The 24,009-nt window shown below is 41.8% G+C and overlaps 1 protein-coding gene across 1 annotated transcript in view; it reads right to left on the bottom strand.

Moving 5' to 3' along the window:
* Positions 1-23,606, bottom strand: part of LOC120021842 (pro-neuregulin-1, membrane-bound isoform-like) — a 60,478-nt gene extending 36,872 nt beyond the window's left edge. The window contains exon 1 of the mRNA XM_038965689.1: positions 22,880-23,606. Within this exon, the coding sequence (XP_038821617.1) occupies positions 22,880-23,606 (727 nt within the window). The remainder of the gene's footprint in view (positions 1-22,879) is intronic.
* Between the last annotated feature and the right edge of the window lie 403 nt (positions 23,607-24,009).

Genomic DNA, 24,009 nt, shown 5'->3' with positions numbered 1-24,009 from the left:
GAGAATACAGCTTGAGTAAAACATTTTAGTGAATAACTTACGAGTTTATAGACTTTTCTTCAACTTTCACCAGCTAAATGAGGTATCCTTTTGGGCAGAGTAGCCAACCATATTAGTTCCTCTATATATTTGTTTTGATTTAATTCAGAAATAGTAAATGTATGATAACTATATTAACTGTGTGTGACACCACATGCCAATGTATGTAAAGGTACAGTACATTGGTTGCGGGTAATAAAACACTGCTGTGCCATATTTCACACTAGTGGTAGTGGCAGGTATAATTAATTAGACGAGTGCATGTGAAGAGGTAACGGTAAGTGTATGTTATTGTCATCTGATAAACTTATCGTCATAGCTTTATGATAGATAACTGGGCATTATAGAGACAAACACCATGTATCCCACTTAAATTGTAAAACAATAGCAGGCTCAGGAGTTAATATAGCCTGTTCATTTTTCTGGGACCTGAGAGTCAAAAACGCTGGTTTGAATTAATAAACCAGTGTCGCTAGCAGCAGCTAGGAGGTTATGTGATAACTATTTCATCTCAAGCCAACATCGCAACAACATCCAGAAAACACTGACATGCTTGCAGATAGAGTATCCTATCCACAACCCACATCCCTTGGGGGCCTGAACACCAAATGATCTGTTAAAGAGTAGAGAGGAAGCCCATTGTCTCTGACCACTTCCTGTGTGTGCGAGGCTACTCCAGGCTATAGGTTAACAGTTCCTAGGGCTACCAGACATAGGGAGCATCTGTTTTAGTCAGCTGTGTCATATGATCAGCTAATTACTCTCATCGTGTCTTCTGTTAATTTTCAGGTCAGGGTTTTGTGCACGGAGATGAGGTGCCTTATATCACAGCTGTTGACAAGAAATGTGTTTGTTTTCTCCCACACCTCAGAAACATTGTACTTTTGCCTCACCTGATGATCAAAAAACGTCCTGATAAGAGACAAATCAAATCAAATTTTATTGGTCACATACACATGGTTAGCAGATGTTAAAACTTCTTTGGGGTAGGGGGCAGTATTTTCACGTCCGGATGAAAAGCATGCCCAGAGTAAATGGCCTGCTACAAAGCCATAAAAGCTAGAATAGGCATATAATTAGTAGATTTGGATAGAAAACACTCTGCAGTTTCTAAAATAGTTTGAATGATGTCTGTGAATATAACAGAACTCATATGGCAGGCCAAAACCTGAGAAAAAATCCAACCAGGAAGTGGGAAATCTGAGGTTTTTAGTTTTTCAACTCTTTGCTTATCCAAGATACAGTGGAAATTGGGTCATGTTGCACTTCCTAAGGCTTCCACTAGATGTCAACAGTCTTTAGAACCTTGTATGATGCTTCTACTGTGAGGTGGGGGCGAATGAGAGGGGATTGAGTAAGGTCTGCCATGAGCTGACCATGCGCTGACCATGCGCGTTCATGTGAGAGTTAGCTTGAGTTCCATCTCATTTCTGAAGACAAATGAATTCTCCGGTTGGAACATTGAAGATTTATATTAAAAACATCCTAAAGATTGATTCTATACTTCATTTGACATGCTTCTACAGACTGTAATATGACTTTTTGTCTGAACTTTTGCCTTGACCTGCCCGCGCTTCGTGAGTTTAGATTGTGTACTGAACGCGCGAACAACAAGGAGGAATTTGGACATAAATGATGGACATTATCGAACAAAACAAACATTTATTGTGGAACTGGGATTCCTGGGAGTGCATTCCGATGAAGATCATCAAAGGTAAGTGAATATTTATAATGCTATTTCTGACTTCTGTTGACTCCAACATGACGGATATCTCTGGGTTGATTTGTCGTCTGAGCGCCGTACTCAGATTATTGCATGGTTTGCTTTTTCCATAAAGTTTTTTTTAAATCTGACACAGCGGTTGCATTAATAAGGAGAAGTGGATCTAAAATTCCATGTATAACACTTGTATTTTCATCAACATTTATGATGACTATTTCTGTAATTTGATGTGGCTCTCTGCAAAATCACCGGATGTTTTGGAACTACTGAACATAATGCACCAATGTAAACTCAGATTTTTGGATATAAATATGAACTTTACCGAACAAAACATACATGTATTGTGTAACATGAAGTCCTATGAGTGTCATCTGATGAAGATCATCAAAGGTTAGTGATTCATTTTATCTATATTTCTGCTTTTTGTTACTCTTCTCTTTGGCTGGAAAAGTGTTTCTCTGTGACTTGGCTCTGACCTAACATAATCGTTTGGTTTGCTTTCGTCGTAAAGCCTTTTTGAAATCGGACACTGTGGCTGGATTTACAACAAGTGTATCTCTAAAATGGTGTAAAATACATGTATGTTTGAGGAATATTAATTATGGGATTTCTGTTTTGAATTTGGCACCCTGCAGTTTCACTGGCTGTTGACGAGGTGAGACGCTACCGTCCCACATACCCTAGAGAGGTTAAATAAAGGTTAAAAATAATAATTATTATTCTCCTAGAAAACTAAAAGCGATATTCATACTTTCACTTTCATTTCTGGTGATCAAGTTAAAGGTTACTCTTCTTACCTTTGTACAGTTCCCTTACCCATTCGTAATAGCAACTTAACTTCTCTGGGATAGGTGGGACGGTAGCGTCCCACTTGACCAAAATCCAGAAAAAATGTAGCGCGCCAAATTCAAATATATTACTATAAAAATCAATCTTTCATGAAATCACACATGAAAGACACCAAATTAAAGCTACACATGTTGTGAATCCAGCCAACATGTCTGATTTCAAAAAGGATATACGGGGAAAGCACACCAAACAATTATGTTAGCTCAGTACATAGCCACAGAAAAACACAGCCATTTTCCTAGCAAAAGATAGTAGTATCAAAAAGCAGAAATAGAGATACAATTAATCACTAACCTTTGATGATATTCATCAGATGACACTCATAGGACATCATGTTACACAATACATTTATGTTTTGTTCGCTAATGTGCATATTTATATCCACAAATCTCTGTTTACATTGGCGCCATGTTCAGAAATGCCTCTAAAATATCTGGAGTAATTGCAGAGAGCCACGTCAAATAACAGAAATACTCATCATAAACTTTGATGAAAGATACATGTTTTACACAGAATTAAAGATACACTTGTTCTTAATGCAACCGCTGTGTCAGATTTAAAAAAAACTTTACGTAAAAAGCACACCATGCAATAATCTGAGACAGCGCTCAGATTTAACAACATTTCTCCACCATGTTGGAGTCAACAGAAATACGAAATTACATAATAAATATTCCCTTACCTTTGATTATTTTCATCAGAATGCACTGCCAGGAATCCTAGTTCCACAATAAATTGTTGTTTTGTTCGATTATGTCCATTACTTATGTCCAATTAGCTAACTTTGCTAGCATGTGTAGTACGTGTCCAAACGCTCGCTCAGATGCAGGCAAACGTCGGACGAAAACTTCAAAAAGTTATATTACAAGTCGAATAAAGTGGTCAAACTTAGTAGAGAATCAATCTTCAGGATGTTGTTATCATATATATCCAATAACGTTCCAACCGGAGCATTTCTTCATGTCTGTATAAGTAATGGAACGCAAGGCGATATCATGAGGAAAGCGCCTGAGCAAGAACTGGCAATCTGCCAGACCAGTGACTGAAACACCTCCCATCCGGCCCCACATCACACTAGAGGCTTCATTGGGCGTTCTACAGACTGTTGACATCTAGTGGGAGGCGTAGGAAGTGCAAACAGATCCATATATTACAGGGAATTGAATAGGCGATGACTTTAACATCGACCCTTCTCAGAATTCTCACTTCCTGTTTGGATTTTTTCTCAGGTTTTTGCCTGCCATATGAGTTCTGTTATACTCACATACATCATTCAAACAGTTTTAGAAACTTCAGAGTGTTTTCTATCCAATAGTAATAATAATAATAATAATATGCATATATTAGCATCTGGGACAGAGTAGGAGGCAGTTCACTATGGGCACGCAATTCATCCAAAGTGAAAATGCTGCCCCCTATATCAAAGAAGTTAATGACTAGATGGTGCAAACAGACATGGCAGCTCTGCTTCTAGTTCCTAAGCAACTTTGCAGTATATATTTTTCTGTGTGTGTTATTTCTTACATTATTAGCCCAGAATGTTTTTTCTTATTATTACATACAGCCGGAAAGAACTTTTGGATATCAGAGCAGCGGTAATTCACAAGCATTTGTATTTCTATTTGTATTTATTATGGAGCCCCATTAGCTGCTGCCAAGGCAGCAGCTACTCTTCCTGGAGTCCGGCAAAATTAAGAGGGTCATACAATTTTAAAAACATTACAATACATTCATTACAGAATTCACAACACACTAAGTGTGTGCCCTCAGGCCCATACTCCACTACCATATATCTACAATGCAAAATCCACGTGTACGTGTGTGTATAGTGCGTATGTTATCATGTGTGTGTATGCATGTGTCTGTGCCTATGTTTGTGTTATTGTGTTACTTCGCAGTCCCCGCTAGGTGCATAGGGTGTATTATTTACCTGCTTTTTAAATCTGAGTCTACTGCTTGCATCCGTTACCTAATGTGGAATAGAGTTCCATGTAGTCATGGCTCTATGTAGTACTGTGCACCTCCCATAGTCTGTTCTGGACTTGGGGACTGTGAAGAGACCTCTGGTGGCATGTCTTGTGGGGTATGCATGGGTGTCCGAGCTGTGTGCTAGTACCTTCAGCTTGTCAACATCTCTTACAAAAACAAGTAATGAGGAAGTCAATCTCTCTTCCACTTTGAACCATGAGAGATTGACATGTATGTCATTAATGTTAGCTCTCCGTGTACTTTTAAGGGCCAGCTGTGCTGCTCTGTTCTGAGCCAACTACAATTTTCTCAAGTCCCTCTTTGTGGCACCTGACCACACGAACAGTGGTCCAGGTGTGACAAAACCAGGGCCTGTAGGATCTGCCTTGTTGATCGTGTTGTTAAGAAGGTAGAGCAGCACTTTGTTATGGACAGACTTCTCCCCATCTTAGCTACTGTTGTATCGAATGTTTTGACCATGACAGTTTACAATCCAGGATTACTCCAAGCAGTTTAGTCACCTCAACTTGCTCAATTTCTACATTATTAGTTACGAGATGTAGTTGAGGTTTAGGGTTTGGTGAATGATTTGTCTGGGACCGAGAGACTGAAAAACAGCTTCTATCTCAAGGCTATCAGACTGTTAAATATTCATCACTAGCCGGCTACCACCTCTATCACCGCTTTCAACTCTGCACCTTAGAGGCTGCTGCCCTATATACATAGACATGGAATCACTGGTCACTTTAACAATGGAACACTAGTCACTTTAATAATGTTTACATACTGCTTTACTCATTTCATATGTATATACTGTATTCTATTCTACTGTATTTTAGTCAATGTCACTCTGACATTGCTCATGCTAATTTTTAAATATTTCTTACTTCCATTTTTCTACTTTTTGATTGTGTGTATTGTTGTGAATTGTTAGATACTACTGTTGTGAATTGTTAGAAACTACTGCACTCTATCCGCTACACCCGCATTAACTTCTGCTGAATATGTGACCAATAAAATTAGATATTATTTGATTTGAATGAAGTATATGGAGAAATTGTAAAAACACAACCATACTAATTTTACAACTGCTCTTGCTATTTCCTCATGTAGAATAATGAGAATCCTATTCCAGTCAGCACCCCGGTTTAATGACTTGGCTAAAGGGATAGTTCACCCAAATGACAAAACCCTGTAAGCAGTCTATGGACAAGGTATGACAGAAAGCCATGCTTTGCATGCAGAGATCCACTTCAGCAAAAAACTGCGATTGCAGTGGGCTAAGGAACGAAAACACTGGACACTGGAGAATTGGTAAAACATTGCCTGGTCTGATGAGTCCCGGTTCCTGCTGTTTCACACTGATGGGTATGGAGAACCACATGAGTACATGCATCCGTAATGTCGCTTGTCAACATTGCAGGCTGGTTGTGGTGGTGTGATGATGTGGGGTGTGTTTACATGGCACACACTGGGCTCCTTGATAAAGTGTATTCATCTGAGAATTGATTTTTCCAACAGGAAACAGGATGCCACAAGGCTAGGATTGCCCAGGAATGGTTCCACGAGCATGACAGTGAACTCAGTTTACTGCAGTGGCCAGCCTAGTCACCAGATCTCAATCCAATTGAGCTTCTGTGCAATGAGATGGAACGAGCTAGTCGGAAAAAAGATACACTACCAGCCAACTTGACCCAACTGTGGGAAGCATTGGAGTCAACATGGGCCAGCATCCCTGTGGAACGCTTCCGACACCTTGTAGAGTCCTTCCCCCAGACGAATTGAGGCTGTTCTGAGGGCAAAGGGGGTTGCGACTGAATATTGGTTTTGTACACTCAGTGGAAATGGCATCCACACTTCAAAACAAGGACTTCAAGGATCTTTGAAGAGTTAAGAAGAAACGTGTGCCATTTTGGCCCATTTATTTTACCAGGTAAGTTGACTGAACACATTCTCATTTCCAGTAATGACCTGGGGAATAGTTACAGGGGAGAGGAGGGGGATGAATGAGTCAACTGGAAGCCTGTAAACAAAGAGAATAGAGAGAGTCCTCCAGAGGAGTGTTCAGATGGTTACTAATGGCATCGGGGAGACTTTTAATTGCAGTATGGGGAATTAGCGAGGGGCTAATCAACAAGGTGGGAAAGAGCCTAGCAGAGCACAGTAGAAGTGGGAAGACTGGGCGTCACACACGATATTAACCTTGATTGTTTGTCCTGCTCTGTCTACACAGCTATCCTGTAATGACAAATAAGAGGACACACCAGCCATTATGGTGAGCAGGGGGCTATTACACAGAAAGGGCCTGTTGTTGAATGCCACTTACAGGTGTGTCAGAATTGCCGGAGAAACATCACTTCTCGACAGGTTCTGCCAAGCGTATATAATGATAGTTTAAATTTAAATCGCAATTATAAACCTTGAATCTGCGTTTCAAACAAGCAGACCGAGTGATTCAGGCTCGCGAGTGGCGCTGCATCTCAGTGCAAGAGGCGTCACTACAGTCCCTGGTTCAAATCCAGGCTGTATCACATCCGGCCGTGATTGGGAGTCCCATAGGGCGTCGCACAATTGGCCCAGTGTCGTCCAGGTTTGTCCGGGATATGCTGTCATTGTAAATAAGAATTTGTTCTTAACTGACTTGCCTAGTTAAATAAAGGCGTAATAATAATAATAATAATTCACCCACTCAGCTTCTCTGATAGAGTTTCCATAATCGAATACCCTAGTGGTTTTTACCGTCCCACTATAATCACTGATAATGTTATTCCTCATGGCCGACCACATTTATCGACATTTTAATGTCTTATTCTTTATTATGGCACTGCAGCGGATGAAAACACATCGATATTTGGGCATCTTTTTGTCAGAGGGCATTTCATACTGGCTCTCGGTGAGACTTTATGGTACCGTATAATATATAAGTCTATTCCCTAGCTGGCTGTTTTATGATTGCCAAAACACTTCAATATTGTGTGGAGTAGTACAGCAGTCATGTAAGAACTGTATCAAGGTACGGGATGTGCAGGGGGACTATGTGGGAAGGGACATGTTACAATTGGCATATGAGGCAGTAATGAAACTGACATGATGGCTGTTGGCCACACTGGCCATTAACACTATTTATAAAATAAGGGTTACATTGAGAAAATCAGACCTCTCTGAAATGAAAATGGATGGCCCTCCCTTCAGCAAAATATATGTAACCTAAACCCACCCTGAACACTTGAAAAAAACAAGTGACCCTCCCCTATACCCAAAATAATGATTAAAACAGAGTGGAAAGCAGAGAACATGCTTACCATTTACCCTCACTTCTTGGACAGATATGCCGTTTTAAAAACTGTTCTTTGTCCTGTAAAAATGGCATGGCAACGCAGGACGTTTGATAGCAGACAGGGCTGCGGGATAGAAGGTTGTGGTTTTTTACCTTTATTTAACTAGGCAAGTCAATTAAGAACACATTCTTGTTTACAATGACAACTCACTGTTCCTAGGCTAACTTCCTTGTTCAGGAGCAGAACGACTGATTTTTACCTTGTCAGCTCGGGGATTCGATCTAGCAACCTTTCGGTTACAAGCCCAACGCTCTAACAACTAGGCTACCTGCCACCGGGTTCACAGACCACCGTGGACAAGAATAGGGTTGGAAACATCTCCTTTATATTAAAATCATTGCATGAATCTATCATCGTATTTGCAGGTCCAGATAAAATGTCATGCAATTCTACGTCATTTTACATATTATCAGATTTTTTTTTAATACCACACAAATTACCTAAATTACAGGCTAAGGCTGGACAGAGACATAGGCCTGTGTTCATCTTATCATATTTCTCCGATGCCAAACCAGTGTTTTGTTGTTTGCAACGAAACTGTCCCTGTTAACAAGTAATTCAATCTGAGCCGTCATTAGGAATCTGAGCATGGCACTTTCAGAAGTTAGACCTACCTTTCCACCCCAGACAGAGAGTAGGCCTACTGACGCCTGAAAAAGGTGAGCTTTAACTCCTGGCTTCTCTTCTTCCATGGCTTAACCCAATGATGGAAGGTCACAAGTATTTCCCTGAAGGCTGTCTGGGTTAAACATCTTCTATTGTACATAAAGTGAACAACTTAATAATGAATTGATAGTGACAGAATTAGATTAGTTCCCACGCAAAGTCCATTCTTTGTATAATCGACTATAGAAGGTTGTAGCTCAGCCTATGAATGTCAAAGAAACTAAACAATTATATCCCACTATGCGTCGGAGTCACATCTTTCCCCGGTATTTTACGTCGTGTTTTGAGCATAAAACATCATTGACCAAAGCGCTGTTTATAACCGCCATCGATAAAAGACAATACTGTGCAGCCGTATTCATCGACCTGGCCAAGACTTTCGACTCTGTCAATCACCACATCCTCATCGGCAGACTCAACAGACATGGTTTCTCAAAAGACTGCCTCGCCTGGTTCACCAACTACTTCTCAGACAGAGTTCAGTGTGTCAAATTGGAGTGCCTGTTGTCCGGACCTCTGGCAGTCTCTATGGGGATGCCACAGGGTTCAATTCTTGGGCTGACTCTTTTCTCTGTGTATATTAATGATGTCGCTCTTGCTGCTGGTGATTCTCTGATCCACCTCTACGCCGACCACACCATTCTGTATACTTCTGGCCCTTCTTTGAACACTGTGTTAACTAACCTCCAAACAAGCTTCAATGCCATACAACTCTCCTTCTGTGGTCTCCAACTGCTCTAAATGCAAGTAAAACTAAATGCATGCTCTTCAACCGCTCGCTGCCCGCACCTGCCCGCCTGTCTAGCATCACTACTCTGGACGGTTCTGACTTAGAATATGTGGACGGTAGTCCTATGGCATACCCTCTCATACCCGTTAAATACTAGTCCTGGTTTTAACTTAACAGCCCTTCACTAGCACAGAGGTGGGCTATTTAAAGAGTGGTGGGTGGAGGAATTGGCCGATAAATCTATGGATATAGCAGCCTATAGGCTAATTTCGTCTGTCAAACAGGTAGGCTAACCTCTTATTTCTTAAATAGGAAGAAATAGGTTCCAACACAAAGTGTTAGTAAAGTCTACGGTTGAAATGAATTATGCCTAGTGAAATTGGTCTACTTTCAGCACCATGAACTGTCCATTTTTTGATTGTGTCAAGTTTCAGCACCACACTGTAAATGACTTAAATCTGAATTATTGTGAGGTCAATAACTCTGATAAATACATCATGGGCAAGAAACATTGTTTTATTAAAATCAATTACAGTAGTAGCAAGCTATCAAAGTTGACCTCTGTCCTCCTCATCATCACGCTCTCATCTTCAAACTGAGCAGAACATAGGCCAAAGACTAGTCGTTGCGCAATATATTGTATTTTTTGGAATAGACCTAATCCCCCCCAAAATCTGAATAATTATTTGACTCTCCTCCTGAACTGCCTCTGTAGGCCTACACAGTATTGGTTAGGCAGCACAAAAAAAGGTTTGATCAGTGAGAGCAGAGCTGTCCGTGGCTCAGGGCTGGAATATCCATTGCAGTGTGTAAAAAGTTTTGTGAAACTGCACTGTCGGTTAGGGGCTCGTAAGTAAGCATTTCACTGTAAGGTCTACACCTATTGTATTCGGCGCATGTGACTAATACAATTTGATTTGATGTACTGCAGCCCAGTTTTATTTACACCATCCCAGCAGCGCAAAAGATTATAGGAATGTAACGGTATTCCTCCTCCTCTACAACCGAAGAGGAGGAGTAGTGATTGAACCAAGGCGCAGCGGGTTGATATGACATAATTTTAATAAAACAAGACGGGAAAAACACGAAACGAAACCACTTGAAATAATTAACAAAACAACAAAACAAATGTAGACAAACCTGAACTATACGAACTTACATATAACACTAAGAACGCACGAACAGGGAAAATAGACTACACAAAAGGAACGATGTACAAACAAACCGAACAGTCCCGTATGGTGCGAACAAACACTGAAACAGGAGACAACCACCCACAACGAACACTGTGAAACAACCTACCTAAATATGACTCTCAATTAGAGGAAACGCCAAACACCTGCCTCTAATTGAGAGCCATACCAGGCAACCCTTAAACCAACATAGAAACAGAAAACATAGAATGCCCACCCAAACTCACGTCCTGACCAACTAACACATACAACAAACTAACAGAAATAGGTCAGGAACGTGACAAGGAAGTACATTTTCGTAGAAATATGACTTGTGCTTGCACTTTGTAGCCTCTCAGAGATGAGGGGCGGCGTCGGGCACACATCGATATATAGCCTAATAAGCAACTAATTCTGAAATACTGAGAAATATTGCCATTTCATCAATTACAAATTACATGACACTCCCCTGGACTACATCAACAAATACTAAACCCTCCCCTTGACTGAAATTAAAAAAGCATGACCCTCCAGGTACCCTTTCTGTCAATTTCAATCCATCTCTTACGGTGGCACTCCACAACTGAGCCATTGTCTCTTACTGGCAACACTGAAGGTGGAAATACAAGTGCTGTAGTCTGAATCAAAGGTTATGACAAAGGTACAGTGATGTAGCTTTTCCATTTCCGTTTTGTTGAGTCGCCGATAGAGCCTATATCTTCTGGCCAAGGCTTTGGTGCTACATATCAGGACCGTGTTCCACTCTGTGACAAACAAAATTCCTTCAGAAGCTATGACTTTGAGTACATTGGAAGACAATTGATTTAGGATGCCGATCCAAGCCCTTGTTTTACCATTGGTTCATATAATGATTGACAGGTGAGATAAGTAGTAGGACCTCAAATTCTTACCCATTTAATTAGCTTTAACAGCTTCTTTATCATGAACTTCACCTCAGAGAGAAAAAAGGGTTTGGTGAAAGCCCAGAAGCTAATCTTTACAGATACATGACAGGTGAAACCTAAAAATATCCAGGGGAGAACTTTGAACAGATCTGTCCTAAATATAATCTCTTCCTGCCAGACACAGTTGGTTTTAAACCCTCTTCTAGCTGTTCTCTGTATTATTTATTTAGGGGAGACACCGCATGTTTTTCAAACCGGAGATTCTGACAACACCTCAGAGCGAGAAAGCCTTTTTTTTTATCTGTGAGCTAAAAAGTCACTCAGGGTTGAGGATATGTATTTATGGGGTTACCTAGGGTTCAGCGCTGGGGCCAACCTGATGGCTCACCATTAGGTAATGGACCTTGTTTGATAAACAGCACAATTGATGCACTTTCATCAGCAATTAAGTATATTAATCACCAAAAGGAACCAATGTTTTAAGTGGATCATTCTCAAATTCTGCACTGTACTCTGGCATCTGTTCACATATGAATGATCTTAAATAGGTTAGGTAAAAAATAATCTACACATTTTCTGAAGTAGAATTCTGTAATTCAGAAATGGGAGTGCTCATTTGATTTGTACCGACGTCAGCCAAACCTGAAGGTCTCTAAATGGCCAGACACAGAATAGGTGAGGCTTTTCAATGAGGACTTGGAACACATACTGTTTTTGAATTTGCTGAGTCACTAAATGGGGACAAAGGAACGCACACAGAGCCATTACAGAATAGTGGTGGTACCTTAATCAATGGCAAAACATTTTAGCCTAATTAAATTAGAGACTATCGCCTCAGCTGGCCTTTCGTAATAATGATAATGAACCCTTTGGCCCCATTCAAATGCTCCTTATCGCTAACCGGTTGAAGTGTAAACATTATGGTCCTTGTTTCATTAAAATAAAACTTCCTTAATTGATTTCCAAATTAAATGATGGCCTACGGTCTCGGAACGTTTGTCAAAATCAACCACTGGACCATCAAACACAATAGATTAAAACCCAGCTGATTGAGTCAAAGTAAACCAGTGATGTCTTAATCCGCTTGTTGGCTATTATCGCAAGTTGCATAGTCAAAGGGATTACTTTGTAATGGTGGCGAGGCTATTCGTCAGGGGGGGGGTGAAAGCACACTTAAAACCTGTTTGGGAAAGGCGTGCCGCTAGCGGGACACCTCGACAACATCCGGTGAAATTGCAGAGCGCGAAATTCAAATTACAGTATTATAAATATTTAACTTTCATGAAATCACAAGTGTAATACATCAAAATAAAGCTTAACTTCTTGTTAATCCAGCCAATGTGTGGGATTTCAAAAAGGCTTTACGGCGAAAGCAAACCATGCGATTATCTGAGGACAGTGCCCAGCACACAAAACCATACAAACATTTTCCAGCCAAGTAGAGGAGTCACAAAAGTCAGAAATAGCGATAAGATTCATCACTTACCTTTGATGATCTTCATATGGTTGCACTCACAAGACTCCATGTTACACAATAAATGTTTGTTTTGTTCGATAAAGTCCATCTTTATGTCCAAAAACCTCAGTTTTGTTGGCGTGTTTTGTTCAGTAATCCATTGGCTCACAACAGGCAGACGAAAAATCCAAATAGTAAAGTTCGTAAAAACATGTCAAACAATGTTTATAATCAATCCTCAGGCTGTTTGTTGTCTAAATAATCATCAATAATATTTCAACCGGACAATAGCGTTGTCAATATAAAGCAAAAACAACGAAAGGCGCGCTCTAGGTCGCGAGCACCAAACGGCTCTTGGACTTTCCACTGTCCACTCATTCAAAGTGGTCATTCTCCCTCATTTTTCAGAATAAAAGCCTGAAACAATGTCTAAAGACTGTTCACATCCAGTGGAAGCCATAGGGAATGCAATCTGGGTCATATCCCTTTATATGGTGGATAGGCTTTCAATGGAAAAACACCCATTTCAAAATAATGGCACTTCCTGGATGGATTTTCCTCAGGTTTTCGCCTGCCATATCAGTTCTGTTATACTCACAGACATTATTTTAACAGTTTTGGAAACTTTAGAGTTTTCTATCCAAATCTACCAATTATATGCATATCCTAGCTTCTGAGTAAAAGGCAGTTTACATTGGGCACCTCATTCATCCAAACGACTCAATACTGCCTCAGGTCCCAGAAAGGTTATGACATGGGAGGGTTTATCACACTCCTTTGCACCCCATTATTTCTATTTCTACATTGCACATTCTTCCACTGCAAATCTACCATTCCAGTGTTTTACTTGCTATATTGTATTTACTTCGCCACCATGGACTTTTTTTGCCTTTACCTCCCTTATCTCACCTCATTTGCTCACATTGTATATAGACTTTTTTTTCTACTGCATTATTGACTGTATGTTTGTTTTACAACAACACAGAGTTACACATGGAGTATGTGTCAAACTGCTTTGCTTTATCTTGGCCAGGTCGCAATTGTAAATGAGAACGTGTTCTCAACTTGCCTACCTGGTTAAATAAAAGTGAAATAATTTTTTTTTAAATTAATGTCGTCGTTCAGCCACAACTCGTTGAAACATAAGATATTACCGTTTTTAATGTTCCGTTGGTAGGATATACGTGCTTGTAGTTTATTATCGAGCGATTGTACGTTGGCCAATAGTACCGATGGCAAAGGCTGATTAGCCACTCGTCGCTGGATCCTCACAAGGCACCCCTAACTCCTTCCGTGAAACCTCCGTCTCTTTCTCCTGCGAATGACGGGGATGGGGGCCTGTTCGGGTGTCTGGGGTAAATCCCTCTCGTCTGACTCATTAAAGAAAAATGATTCATCCAGTTCCAGGTGAGTAATCGCTGTTCTGATGTCCAGAAGCTCTTTTCGGTCATAAGAGACGGTAGCAGCAGCATTATGTACAAAATGAGTTACAAAAAATATGAAAAAACAAACAAAATAGCATAGTTGGTTCAGAGCCCTGCGGCACCATCATCATACTCCTGTTAAAGCCAAAAACCAGAACGTGCATCCCTTGGGTTCCCAAGGACCGAGTTTGGGAAATGCTGCATTATTTGGTGAAGCTGTATACTTACGCAAAATGAAACCACAAAGGCAAATATGTGTGCACTGATTTATGGTGCTGTCAGGTGGTAGCTACGTCACCTTGACTGGTTTATTACTGATCTTTACAAGACAATGTGAGAGAAATTATTCAACTAAGTTTTGCTATTGATATCCAATTTTAAGTCAAGGGGAAGGTACACTTAAATCACAGCCTAGATTAAGGAAGAAGAATACTACCAATTTAAGACAAACAATCATATCTCAGGGTCATAGAGAACACTATTATTTTAAATTTTAAATCGAGAGAAACTTGATCTAGGTCAAATTTCCAATGCAGTAAATCCCATGTCACAGTGGTCATTTTATTAGACCCACTTCTTCTCAGCCTTCCCTCTTCCAGTTCTTTCACTTCAGCAACTACTGCTTCTTGTCATTACAATATGTTGTATTATTAATGTTAATGTAACCATGCCTTTTAGCATCAGTGGGATACAACAACCCAAAGGACAGTGTGTATATAAAACTGCCCAGCAATCATGAGTTACAAACTGGCACAATGTGAGTATTCTGTGGGCAAGGTGGGCAGGGGCTCAGGCTAGCCCACACCAAGCCCACATTAACCCAACACGGGCTAGCCTACAACAGCCCAACACAGGCTAGCCCACACCAATCCCACATCAGCCCAACACGGGCTAGCCTACAACAGCCCAACACAGGCTAGCCCACACCAATCCCACATTAACCCAACACGGGCTAGCCTACAACAGCCCAACACAGGCTAGCCCACACCAATCCCACATTAACCCAACATGGGCTAGCCTACAACAGCCCAACACAGGCTAGCCCACACCAATCCCACATTAACCCAACATGGGCTAGCCTACACCAGCCCAATACGGGCTAGCCCAGCACAGGCTAACCTACACCAATCCCACATTAACCCAACACGGGCTAGCCTACACCAGCCCAACACAGGCTAACCTACACCAATCCCACATTAACCCAACACGGGCTAGCCTACACCAGCCGAACACAGGCTAGCCCACACCAATCCCACATTAACCCAACATGGGCTAGCCTACACCAGCCCAATACGGGCTAGCCCAGCACAGGCTAACCTACACCAATCCCACATTAACCCAACACGGGCTAGCCTACACCAGCCCAACACAGGCTAACCTACACCAATCCCACATTAACCCAACACGGGCTAGTCTACACCAGCCCAACACGGGCAAACCCAAGCCAGCCGAACAAAGTCCACACCAAGCCCAACACGGGCTAGCCCACACCAAGCCCAGCTATTACATAATGTAGAGGCGGCAATTCATTAAAATAATTTGGGTTTGCTCATCTCGCTTTTGTGCAAACGTTACTGAGAAGTGTCATTCCAATTTAAGGCATAGATTGAATCAGATCAAGCATAACCTGTGATAGCAGACACCCGCATAGCGGATATTTTGACAGTGTCGGAGGTGGAACTAAGGTGAGCAGCATTGTCATGAAGCTCCACTGGTGTTATATGTTCAAAACGAGAAAGTGTCATTGTCACAGTGGTCATTTTATTAGACCCACTTCTTCTCAGCCTTCCCTCTTCCAGTTCTTTCACTTCAGCAACTACTGCTTCTTGTCATTAAAGGCTAAATATAAATAATTACGCTCACAATGAAAAAGAATTCAACTAAATAATGAGGCTTTCTATAATCCTAACTGAGGTGTAGATTGCATCTCACATTCCAGTGTTCAAACTTGTAAACAAGGCTGTGTGGAATTTCTGTTAATGCGACTCCCACATTGCCAATGGCAATGTCTGCTTTATGCCGGGAGTCTCTTGTGGATTTGACAGCTCTAACACAGTTCCACTTTCGACACCGCCAAAACAACAACTACTCGGATGTTGGCTAAAGTGGATCTGATTGAATCGAGCCCTAAGTGTTCTGTTGTGTGATGCCAATTCTTTTGACTCTTGAATCTTGCCAATGAGGAAGTCTTAAACAAGTCCATGTGACATATGAAAAACATACTGTATGTATGATAGCAACAACTTGGTTGTCTTTCTGATACAATATAACACATTCACTGAATATCTTTCAAGCTTAAAGTGATACAATTTATGCATTGCAATGAAAAAATCATAAAAATCTGCGGAAAGGTGCATTGGCCCAATGTGGGCAGCCTACATGGGGCCAATATTTTAGCCCACATTGAGTCCACATCGTGCCAATGTGGGCATGTTTGCTGGGTGAACACTATAGAAGCCTGTTAATCTCTAAGCATTGTGATCATGGAAGGGCGCATTGTGCTATATCAGGTATTTTCTATGAGCCACAGGGATTAATATGTGTAAATGGGAACAGAAAATGCTTACCGCAAATGTCCATATTTGTCTCTATCACAACAAGATGGCTTCCTATACCTACTGCCTTTATTGAGTTCCGGCCTTTATGGGGAATAGCTCATTAGCTTGGCTTGAAATTCATTTTCTACTGTGCCGCTGTAAATGCGCTGTTTCCTGAAGAGAACGTGTTGAGAAGATAGCTGAAGGGGTTATTTACCCAAGTAATGGCTTTATAAACAGAACAGGGAAAGATCATTGGGTGTGTGTGTGTGCTATCTGTCAAACTGAGGCAGAGGCCCCTCTGTTCTGTGAATACACTCCAAAGCCCAGTTTTGCTGAGGCGAGGTAATATTTCATAGGAATATCGAACTCTAAATGATACAGAACTCGAGTGAAGAAGTTAATTCAACTTAATGTGGCTACCCACATGAACAAAATGCTATAGTATACTATGGTGCTACTATGGTATCTTTGACATAGGAAAACCTACTGGAGAAATACTAAAAGAGCACATTTTCCATAACCTGTAGGTACTGTAGCACTGGGGTCTGACCGGATAGTTCAGAACTTCTGCTGTTTTCTCTAACCTGTATGGAACACAATATGGTCTATACTTGGAATGTAGGTTTCTCACTTATCCCAATTTGTGCCACCGATATGGAGGAGGGGAATGGGCAGGGTATATGCAAATTTGATACTGTAGTATTTACCATAGTTAAAAAAGTGTCGTGTTTTTTCAGACATAGTATACTACAACATTCTATAGTAGGTACAACACATGCTCGAGGGATACTACAGTGTGTAGAATAGTATTCTACAGTTTTTTTTGTATATAATTTTATATTCACAATGAATTAAAGATAAAAAGAGACATTTTCCCCCATTTTCCCCCTTTTTGTTGCCCTTCGACCTCCTTCCTCCCGTCCCCCCTCATAATGCCTCCAAACACATTTAAAAAGGGAAAGTCATTGAGTTACATGTCAGAAAACCAAACAAAAGTATACAACAATGTTACTTCAATACAAGCCAAAATGTAATAACCTAACAATTTCAGGTGATTAGGTGATCTTATAGGCCTATATTGCAGTAACCTCAAGGGGTGGGGGTGGGGCCAAGAATACGAATCTGGAGGAAGTTTTTGGAACTGTTCAAAATAGGATATCATTGAGTCCCAGGTGGGATACAATTAGGTGGTTGACCCTCGAATAGTATACATCATTTTTTCAAATTTTAGGAACAGCATCAGATCGATCTTTAAGCCAAAGAGAGGCTAAGGGAGGATTGATAGATTTTCAACCCTTTAAAATCCTTCTGCTGGCTAACAGGGAGGCAAAGGTCAGAGAATGATTGTTTTTTGGTACTCCAAAAATAGTAATTTCTGCACTAGGCTGCAACTTTAAATCAAATGCTTCAGAAAGGCTTTTAAATATAGTGAACCAATAGTCTGCCAGATGAGGAAAGGACCAGAACATGTGGGTCAAGTCCGCCAAGAACCTTTTACACCTGTCACATGTACCATAAATATTACCTGTATAAGGCTGAGCCGGGCACAAGAGGCACTATTCCAGACTTCACCAGTGATCTCTCCACCAAGTTCCTTTTCCCATTCAGATCGGATTTTAACAGAATTATTTACAACGCCAGTTTTAAATAATTTGAACTCAAATATTAACAGTGGCACTCAATAGTTGATCAGTTACATCCTCCATTGGCTTAAACAAAAATAGCCAAATAAAGTGCTTCTGTTGGCCAAGACTTCGGGCCCATGGGTTGTGTTATGGGCGCGCTCCATGCCACGCTCCCACAGCCACACTGTCCACGACCACAGGGAGTAAAATATGATACTCAGGCACAGCGCGACCACAAAGACTACAGCAGGGAACGCAGTCCACAAACACGAAGGCCAAAATATTCCAACATCAGTGAGTCTCGGTTGAGGCGAAAGCTAAATATATCCAAACACCCACTCAATCAAACAAATGCATTAGTCACATGAAAGCGAATGCAAATAAGAAATGAATCCGAGTCAAACCCTGAGATTGTAGCATTACTAAATAGTCTATACAGACTAGCTAATGCCAACTTAGTTCAAACAAAACATACCAAACCCACGTTGGCTATTTAATGTGTTACTAGTGCCAGCTATGCTAGTCAGCTAGCACGGATACAGGTCTTTGTTCAGTCGATTCTAGATGTAGCTAGCTAGGTGTCCATATGTCAAGCTATATATCAGCTAGCTAGCCACTAGAAATGGTAGAGAAGTGCTCAGATAAATCCACTGCCACATTCAAATAACCCAGTCAGTGCTTGAGCACTCCGGTTTTTGTTGTGCATGCTAGCAAGTCAGCCAAATGTCCCTGTTGTCTGAAATCTTCTCAGCCAAATATAGATGTCATAAAGTTTTCCCTGGGTGCTCCTGGAGTTAAGCAATCATCTTGTTACATTGTAAAAATACATTTCAATATAAATGTGGCGTTAGCTAGTCAGATAGTAAACAGTCAAGTGTGTCCAGCCAGCTCCCGCTAGCCAGCCAAATTGATTGTGATGTATTATAGCTAACGATGCCACTAATCTCAGTCAAATAAAACAAAATAACAAAATCCCGGAACAAGAAAAATAAACATTGTTTTCATGTGAAAAGTAATATCCAAGTGGATGTCATGAAAATCAGTCCATTGCCAGCTAGCAAAGTAGCCAGCTACATATCCCTCCCGCCATGGCTAGCCAGCCGGGTCGCTTCTTCTATCAACTTTTCTCTTCGCGCCGGACATAGAATCCTTTAGCCTCGGCCACTGTGTCAAAAATTAGGGTCTCTCCCTTGCAAAAGACACGAAGATGGGCAGGGTGTAGGAACTGAAACATTATCCCCTTCTTGTAGAGACAGGTTTTTAGGTTCTTGAATTCAGCTCTTTTCTTCATGATATTGGCACTCAGGTCCGGGTAGAATCGTATATCTTGGCCACAGAATTTTGGTTGATGCTCCTTTGCCCAGCACATTGACCGTTCCTTGTTTTGGTAATGATAAAAGTAGGCTATGATCACCCTAGGCCGCTCCCCTGAGTTGGGTTTGGGGGTAAGGGATCTGTGCGCTCGGTCGAGCTCTGGCGGTTTGTCCTGTTACCCACCTGCATGTCAGAGACAAATTGACTCCAGTCTAAATTCCCTCCATGATGCCAATGATCCAGATGTATTCCCTTCTGGCATAATTCTCCAACGAATGTACCTTGGAAAGTAGAGCTGTATTGGCCGTTTTCATATGAGAGACAGCTGCCTCTAGCTCAGCAATCCGCTCGGTGTTGTCAGTGGAGAAACCTTCTAGTGTAGTGAGGCGTCGCCCAAACGTGTTGACCGTTTCTCGAAAGGCGTCAATGGAAGTTTGGAGAGGTGCCAGTGAAGTGCTGAGGAGACAAGCCATATCCTCTTTTAGGCTACTTCTTTGTTTAGCTAGCTTAGCTACAAGTGTGGTCATAGTAAAGGCCTCCAACTCTGCACCAGGACTGGCCGCGGCAGCCATTTTCGGCATTCGAGTAGTTGGTTCGACCTTCAACGATATGTTGGTTGTAGCAGTTTTTTTTTTTTTTTTAAGAATATAACCAACTGATACATTACATAAAAACTAACAGCGGCATGTAAAATTAACGTTTAAATGGGGACCTCTCTCAAACACGTCTTCTTAGATCAACCGACCGGAGGTCTCCCAGTATACTACAGTCTATTACAGAATTGTATAGTAAGTACTATAATATTCTATAGTAAACTGTAGTATTTTTTCATGTGGGTAAACCAAATTGGCAAGGGAATTGTGACAATGGAATTAGACATTTCTCAGTTCAACCCAAACTGTAATGAAATGCAAAGTTGATTACTATTAGGAAATACCAATTAGGGTAAAAGGAAGCGCATTAGAATTTGTGATTAAGAGGGTGCACCATTTGTATTAATGTATGTTACAGTCAACTAGCCCGAGCATGCCATGTACTTGCAACATTGAGTTATTGTTGTATATATCTTTTTTTGCAGAACAATTACAGGAGTGTTGTCGGTCGCCGACAACACCAACTGTCTCATACACACATGCAGTCATAGGAATGTCTGACACAACTTTGAAACCCCTACACAGATTGATATGGCATCCGTATTGGCGTATTCGTTAGCTTCCTTCACATTTTCTAATTTGCTCAATGTGTCAAATAATGCGACAAATCACTATCACATTCACTGTGCTTCCTGGTTGGACAGCTGACCTGCTCTCTGGGTATTGATTTGGTCTGGGATTACCAAAGCAGCAGATCGCATTTCCAATTTAAATCCCAAACATTGATCGTGCAGCTTAAAAAAGGGTGAGTGTCTTGCCTCACAGCAGCCCTCGATTTGACTAATGAATGCATACGAAGCAGACACACCACCTGTTTCTTTCAATTTCTAAAATGTGACTCTGCTGTGGAGGAACAAGCCAATAAATTATATAAACGTCATCAATGCATGAGTTACGAAAAACCTCAATCGGTGTGAGGCATTCATAGTTTCTGAGCGAAGCTGCACACACAGTACTAAACGTTCATCTGGGCCGATGATTGGCAGATTTCAATGCCAATGCTTTTGTTTCGTCAGGGGTGTGTCAAACACAAGGAAACCTTCCCATCTCTCTGCTCACTAAACCAAGCACACACGTCAGCCATCAGAGTGCAGGCGTTCTTAGCCAAATGTCCTGCCTTTCGAAGAGATGTAGATCTATAGTCTACTCATCACGTCTCCAACAGGCAATTGTCAAGTGTGAATGAATTACACTGAAAGTCTCATTTGCATGAGGAAATGCATCAAGGGCATGCAGCCACAAAAACTCACAGCTACACCACAAGAGTCAAATACAGATGTAGGATTTTAATTTGATCACTCTTTTGTTGCTAAGCACATTTTGGACTAAAAGTTCAAATCCTGTTGCTGCAAGATTATTTTGCTGAGACAATACTAGTCAAATTGAGATGAGGACAGGTGAGAAAAACATATATGAAATCTCGTAGGGAATGGGGGGGAAAGCTGCAAGAGGACAAAAGTGCTGGTAGATTCAGCAGCTTCCCAGCAGTTCTAAGTCTGGCGGCTCTCAAAGTCATGGTAGATAGCATTACTGGGATTGTATTTCTCTGTGGCTCAGAGGTGGAGGGTGAATCAATTAGCCTCCAGCAGGCTCTGACATTGAAATGGAGCATCGGCCTGGCAGGAGGAAGCCTCTCCGTCACCACAACATTTCGTTTTAGGAAGTCGTGCATCATCAGCTAATGATTTTTCATATGAAATGGAAATAATGCACGGCTTTCAAATATGCAGATGAGAACATGTTTTGGTGAAATGCTGGGTGAAATTGACATAACAGCATGGTATTAACATGCTTGTGATTAACTGTATCGCATGTGGTGTGTGGGACTGTAAGGGGCATGTTTATGCAGTAGTAGCTAGTTGTTTAGTTTATAGTTGGTTGTTTAGTAGTAATAGCCTGTGGTGGTTTCGAAAGGGATTGTGTTTCTTGCGCACACCCAGGTAGGTTGGTAATTCTTCTGAGGCTTAGTCATGGCCACTTGGGCTACACAGCAAGTCACAGCATGTCTGCTTTCAGACAGAGTGCTCAGCAACAGGCATTATCATTCTCATTATAGAGTTGCATAATAGGAAAAAAATAAGGTTGTAAAAGCTAAAAAAAAACTACATGTAGAAGTAATGGCCTTTTTAGGCTGTGTATTGTACACTGGAGGATTGTATACTATCACTGAATAGTATCACATGGAGATCTCCTTTCTGTCTGTACCCAGTATGCTGATGTTTGATTTCAATATCAACTGACAGTAGATTTCCTTCATCTGACTACAATATCTGGTTTCCTTAAAAGAAACATGCTTACCCTAGTTAATATTTGTGAATTTGTCTTTATCCGACATTACACTTCAGAATCCTTTCTTGTCTAAACCTCCAAGGCTAATATAACTGAACATATTTACTGAAGATGAGAGTAAACTAAAACTGAGAGGAAATGAAAATACCACATGGTTTCATTGGAAATACAAAGTGTGGCGTACTTACAGAATTTAGGGAGAATAACGTCATTAGATTCCACAGTAGTTTGGGTGTAGGGGTTTGGTGTCCCCTTGTTCACTGGTTTTGGGGTGTTAGGGGGTCCAGGTTGCGTGGGCGGGTCTGTGCGGTACGTCAATGCAGAAGTAGGGGTGTACTGAGTCACTCTGGGGGACTGGGGTACAAAGGGTCCTCCGGTGGGTTTCCCTTCTACTATGACCTCAGGTTGTCCTGTGGTGGTGGTCGTCGGCATTGGGACAAGGGAGGGGTGGGGAAATGACACTGGCAGATCCTGTGTGGGGTCAGAAATGATGATGAAGGGGTTTTGTTCCATGCGATCAGGGTCCAGGTGGGTGGGCGGCTCATACTCAAAGATTTTGTCCACAAAGACCCACTTGAGGCCGGCAGTGCAGAGGGCCAGGCTGAGCAGGCAGGCCAGGATGGGGAGGATGCAGATCTTCTCCGAGCGCAGGCAACTGCGCACCTGTTCCATCTCTATGCACACGCAGCAGGTCCCTGCCAAGCCCAATAATCCCAGGGGCCCGGCTTGACCTCCATCGCAATTGTCACCGCCTCCCTCGGTGCCCTCTTCCCCGCCCTCTCCACCTGCCGCAGCCCCCTCCGGCGCCTCCTCTGGGGCTCGTCTAGGATCGGTGCAGGAGTGGGTAAGGGACGCTGATCCGAGAGGGACAACCAGCCCGGCGGAGGAGTCCTCCGCCTCCACACTCTCCGCCATCCTCCCTCTCTCTCTCTCTGACAGAAGGATCTCTGGACTCAACTCAAAGCACACAGCAGCTGGCTGCGGCGGGTACTGTAAAGTGTGTTGTCCATTATCAGATCACCATGGTGGGGGTTGGGTGAGAGATGAAGGAGGATGCTTTTCAGAGCCTTGCGGGGTTTACCTTGTTAACGTCTGGTAAATAAACCGATAAGACTTGCGTGACAGGGAGAAAGATATCTTCACAGGTTCACTCTCTCAGCATTCTCATGGGAAATGTGTTCACAAAACAAGTCCCGAAATAGAAGCATCAGATTCAGCTCAGCTTAGATGCACAACAAAAGTAGCCCAGAAGACATGATCCAGTTGAGTTCAGTGCAGTTCGCTGGGTGGAATCAGTAGGCGCTCACTCAACTGAGGA

Source organism: Salvelinus namaycush, chromosome 26 (assembly GCF_016432855.1).
Source record: "Salvelinus namaycush isolate Seneca chromosome 26, SaNama_1.0, whole genome shotgun sequence".
NCBI classification, from domain to species: Eukaryota; Metazoa; Chordata; class Actinopteri; order Salmoniformes; family Salmonidae; genus Salvelinus; species Salvelinus namaycush.
Note: the sequence above shows the minus strand (reverse complement) of the source record. Positions and strands in the feature narration are given on the sequence as shown.